The sequence below is a fragment of the Neophocaena asiaeorientalis genome, unplaced genomic scaffold (genome assembly GCF_003031525.2).
Source record: "Neophocaena asiaeorientalis asiaeorientalis breed wild unplaced genomic scaffold, Neophocaena_asiaeorientalis_V1.1 scaffold606, whole genome shotgun sequence".
NCBI lineage: Eukaryota > Metazoa > Chordata > Mammalia > Artiodactyla > Phocoenidae > Neophocaena > Neophocaena asiaeorientalis.
This window is the reverse complement of record NW_020173687.1, coordinates 4,882,704-4,888,106: the sequence shown is the minus strand read 5'-3', so window position 1 is coordinate 4,888,106 and position 5,403 is coordinate 4,882,704. Positions and strand designations below refer to the sequence as shown.

At 49.1% G+C, this 5,403-nt stretch overlaps 1 protein-coding gene across 1 annotated transcript in view; it reads left to right on the top strand.

The window, feature by feature from the left end:
* Positions 1–1,190: 1,190 nt before the first annotated feature.
* Positions 1,191–5,403, top strand: part of CIMIP1 (ciliary microtubule inner protein 1) — a 9,535-nt gene continuing 5,322 nt past the window's right edge. The window contains exons 1-3 of the mRNA XM_024750450.1: positions 1,191–1,306; positions 3,309–3,390; positions 5,018–5,119. Of these exons, the coding sequence (XP_024606218.1) occupies positions 1,200–1,306; positions 3,309–3,390; positions 5,018–5,119 (291 nt within the window). The 5' untranslated portion in view covers positions 1,191–1,199. The remainder of the gene's footprint in view (positions 1,307–3,308; positions 3,391–5,017; positions 5,120–5,403) is intronic.

Below are 5,403 nucleotides of genomic sequence, written 5' to 3'. Positions count from 1 at the left end.
AGCATCACACACCTAGGGTGTGGGGAACGTCATCAAAGGGGAAAACACATCCTCAAAACATCCCCATAAAAGCACAAATCTGTGGGTAAGGGAGGAGGTCGGGAATAGGGAGTCAGGGAGGCCCACCGGGGAGAATAGCCGATACCCAGTGAGGAGATGAAAGCACCCACGTCCTCTCCGAGGGTCTTGCTGATCATCCAGAGATGACCTGTAGGTCAGCGGAAGCTTGCTGCCTCCTTCTCTCGGTGCCGTGAGGCTCTGGACGCCTATGCGTCTCGTGGCTCTCATGTAGAACCTTCCCCTGCCCTACGGAGAGGATGCACATTCTTTTTCTTAGACACATTTTCCAGTCCCAGGCCTATGACAATGTGGTGTGATGGAAGTCGGGGTGGGGGGGGGGTCGTCGCTGAGTCAGTCAACAAATACCCATTGAGCATCCCAATGATGGGGGATTGGTGTTGATGGGCATGAAAGACAAGAGTGTGGGGTGTAGGGTCTGGAGGCAATATCACCTTTGAATTGCATTTGGAGATGGTTATAAAGAGTGGATGCCAAAGAAATGCATGCATATGTTCTCCAAAAGCCATGTGCGCTGAAACTCACAGCAGCACTTTCATGGAGGCCCCAAAACTCGGCCCCAGTGACGCCCACCTCGAAGTGAACACACCCCGGCTACTCGCAGCGACACGGATGAACCTCTCAGACGTAACACTGGACCAAGGAAGCGAGGCAAAAACGACGCCAGGATGATTCCACTTTACACAAAGTTCAAATTGTGATGCAGCAAATCTCTGCCGAGAAAAGTCGACGGCGGCTGGGGGCGGGGCGTCGAGTGACCTATTTCGTAACCCAGGCGGTGGCTACAGGGGTCTCTGTGACGGAATCCACTAAGCTCGGTACGCTTAGGGTTGGTCCACTTGGCCTGTATACTTGCAGGTCTAAATTTCAAAGGGAGGAGGGAATGTAAGGTCTTGAGGTTTCCCCAAGGTTTTCCGCAGAGAAGGGCTGCTGCACCCGCGAGCCGGCAGGTGGGCAGGGAGGCGGGCGAAGAGCGCAGCTGCGGACTGAGACTGGCAGTGGGTGCACGGAAGCCGCGGAGCCAGGCGGCCACAACCTCGCCAGGTGCTGCGCCGCCTCCGCCTCCGCGTGCTGCGTTGCTCGGCAACCCGTCTCCTAGGCGACGTGAGACGCTGAGCCCAATGACCGAGGGTGCCGGGCCCTCCAAGACCCCAGGCCCCATGGCGCAGAAGCCCATCAGCAGGGCCGCGGCCGAGCGCATGAACCTCGTGGCCCAGGACGAGATCTGGTAACGCCCGGGAACCGGTAACCCAGTGGGCTGGGCCGTTCCCACCTGAAGTGTTCAACCTGGCGGCCTCAGTTTCCCCACCAAGTCCTGGAGGTGATCGACCTCTGGGCGCGAAGAGCGTGCCCTGGAGGTGGTCGGGGGCCTTGCGGAAAGGGGGCAGTGTTAGGGACGAAAGAGCCTTTCTTTCTCTTGTCTTAGGCACACCACACAGGCGTGAAAGATTTTGCATCTGCCTTTACAGCCCGCTGCAAAGCTTTGCTTGCTGAGATGCGACTGATGTGTGCTTACTTTTAATATTTACCAAATGTTTAAAAAATCTTAATGTTTGTTCAGTTCGAATGAGAGCACTTCACATTCTCTCTTGCTTGTCCTGGTTTTTGAACAAGAAGTTTTAATTTAAAGAATAGATCCATTTTCTAAAAGATTTATGTTCAGCGGACATCTGTAATGGATGTTTTTATTTGGCATTCTATCCCATTGCTAAATAGTATCCCATCTCTTTGAAGTTTTAACGGGTATGGGAAGTTACTAATTTAGATGCAAGTAAGTAAATATTAGCAACAACAAACCATCGTGGCTCACCTCTTAAACTTCAGTTATCCTATTGTCATCTCTATGACTTTTACCATTTCCTTGAAAACCCTGTAATAGTCACTTCATATTTTTCTTTAAATTAGCTTTGTTTCACTTAGTGAACTTATTTTTATAGGAAACTTTATATCACTCTTGAAAATGGAAAGCCAGTATTATTTGCAATAAATACATGCTATTATTATTCTTTAAACCTTTATTTTTATCCAAGTACCCACTATAGGAAATATAACCTAGCAGGGTATTAGCAGGGTCTGTTCCCTCTGCCTAGAATGCCCTTTTCTCTCTTCCCCCACCAAACAAACTCCTACTCATCCTTCAAGACCCAAATCAGATGGCCCCTCCTCTGTGAACAGAGCCCAATGAAGCCCTTAGACTGTTCTGTTCCATGTCCAAATTTGAACACGTGAAACGTGATTATTCCAAATTGGGATGAGCTGTAAATGTAAAATACTAGATTTCGAAAACTTCATGCCCCTAAAAAGTGATACCAAAATTAAGTTTACCTGTTTATTTTTACTTTTTTTAAAATGTGGCTCTAGAAAATTTTAAATTACATATATGGCTCATATTTTTGTCTCATGTTACAGCTCCCTTGGAAATAGACTCTGCTCTAGATGCTCAGTGCCCAGGGAAAGAGCTTGGCCGGGGCCTCTGAAACTGTGCCCAGGGAAAGAGCTTGGCCGGGGCCTCTGAAGCTGCTGAGACATCAGAGGGGGCTTGGGGTGCAGATACTGATTCCAAAATAGGAAAAGAAACTTGAAAATCAAAATGAATAAATGTTTAATCAGATTTTTGCAAAATGCAACACACCCGCTCTTCAACTGCAATTCAGTTCAGCTCCTAGGTAGTTATGTATAAATTATATTCGAGCAAAAGCAGGGCCAGGATTAGGGTGGGATGAGTGAGACATCTGGAGTGCAGTAGTTAAGGGGGGGACTCCATCTCAAGGTCATGCAGGTGCTGGCTCTGTGCTTGCAGGAACCTGAGAGTGGGCACCTCCTTAAATTTTGCATCCCAGGGACTTGCTCACTCTGGCCTGGTCCTTGCTCTGAAAACAAAGGAACTTTATATGTACCTCCATAATGATTTAACACTCCCCCATTACTATAGGTCCAGGGGCCCCCAAAACAAGGATTCCATTCCTAGATGACCCCTCGGGCAGAGTCAGCCCCGGTTCTGTCTGCTCCCCAATGTACCACTCAACCAGCATCTCTGGTTCTTAGACATGTGTCTTCCTTACATTAGTGGGAAGCCCCCAGCGACAGGGACTCCTGCTTCCTCCCTGACACGGAATCATCCTTCAGTCCAGATGCATTGAAGAATGTAAAATTCTCCCCATTGCACCTTAGGGTTTGCTTCTTTAACCCTTTTCCAATGTTGTCTGGCATTTAAGAGCTTTCTTTTTCAGGAAGTACCGCCTGAAGGCTGAAAACGAGGCACGGCAAAACTGGGCCCCGAACTGGGGATTTTTAACGACCCCCCTCGAGGAGGTAAATGTAAATTTGATGAGCTTGGAGGTTATAGAATCAATCATTTCCAAGAATAAATGGTTATCAAGTGTATAATTTGCAAGAATAAATTAAAGAGCATGTTGTAGGCGAAGACGGCTGACATCTGAAGTTTCCTCCCATTCACAAATTTATTGAGTACTTACTATGTGCCAGGCACGTTCTAGGTGCTTCATCTGAACCAGCTCATTGAACCCACACGACAACCCCTGTGTGGAGGGGGGTGCCCTTTGATGTCCATTTTCCAAATGAGGAATTTGAGCTCAAAGAAGTGCAAAGTTACACAGTTCAGAAAGAGAGGCACCAAGGGGAGATGCTGGTCTGGCTGATTCCAGGGTCACTTGGCCTTGGAATTCCCACCTGTAAAATGGGGTGACGGTCCTCACTGCCTCACTGAGTGACTGTGATGTTCAGATGGAAAGAGAGGAGAGGCCAAGTGAATATCAGCATGATTATTAGGAAAATACTCTTGGTATTTCCTACACCAGATAGGAAACAGGAACGAGGAAAAGGACCAGGCATAATTAATAGGGAGTGATGGGGACACCAGCAAAGAGACCACTGACCCCATCCAGAGGCAGCCACCATCAGCCCAGCTGAGGGCTACCAGGCAAGCAGACTGGCTGTATTTTCTGACTGTTCAAGAGAGTCCAGGGCTTCCCCGGTGGCGCAGTGGTTGAGAGTCCGCCTGCCGATGCAGGGGACACGGGTTCGTGCCCCAGTCCGGGAGGATCCCACATGCCGTGGAGTGGCTGAGCCCGTGAGCCTTGGCCGCTGAGCCTGTGCGTCCGGAGCCTGTGCTCCGCAACGGGAGAGGGCACAGCAGTGAGAGGCCCACGTACCGCAAAAAAAAAAAAAAAAAAGAGTCCAGAAATCCAGACGCTTTAATGAAATCTCTGAGTCTAGAATAGTGGCTTGGATTTATAAGACGCCAACAGGCTCGCAGAATGCTTGTGTGAGCTTCACTGGGATTGTGGCCAGTGGTTTGCAACCTTCCACGTGATCTCCAGGACACAACATGAGGAAACCACATTTCTCTGGAGGGAGGCAGAATCGCACAAATGCCGCATAATTCAAAATGTGCATGATTCTAGGCAGCGTAAAGCCCCTTTGTAATTCACCCCGTCCCACTAGCGCTGAAATTATGCCATTCTTAATGAGTTTTTTTAATACTTAGAGAGTTACACAATTTGAAATTTTATGCATAAAATGAGTCCTTATTAATATAATATGCATAAAAGAGTCTATATTAATATTCCTTATGTGTAATTAAATTGGGTTTTTGAAGGGTTCAAAATTGCTTTAAAAATTAAAAGGGGGGATGGAGGCTCTCCTCATAGTTTACAGGTTGGTCCTGAACCTTGCTGCCATGTTTTAGTCTAAGTCCATAACCTGTGATGTGTTCTCAAATCACTCAGCAGGGCTGTAACCAGGCAGTCTGCAAGGGCCTGGGGCTGAGCTGGCCTGTTGGCCAGTCCCCACTCCACCCCTTTCTAACTGTGATCTGAGCACCACCTTACCTGTAAAGTGCCTTGTCCTGGGGGGGCAGTGAGGGGAAGCTTCCAAGGTCTCAGCCTGCGGGGCCCCATCCCTGGGGATTGTGTTTCAGCTGATCGAGTGTGAAGAAGAGCCTGCCACCCCAAAGCCCAAAATCGAGCTTCCCGAGCGCTTCCGCATCCGGCCAGTGACCCCAGTGGAGAAATACATCAAGGTTCGCAAAGTCCTTTTAAGTACTTGCTTTCCTAAGTAAGAAATCAACCCCACCGGAGATGGTGTTTCTCCTGTGTTGCTCCTGGTGGGCCCACCCACCTGCACAGGTAAGAACACAGCGGTGCCTGGCCTGCGGGGAGGCGGGTTTCCAGCCCTTTCCAAGCGCACACGTGGGAGACACAGCGGGTTACTGGTCCCTACACGGGCGGGACCTCAGAGGACAGAGGAAGGAGTTGGGATTTGAACCCGATTTGCAATGAGAAGCAGGACCACGGCGTGTTGAGA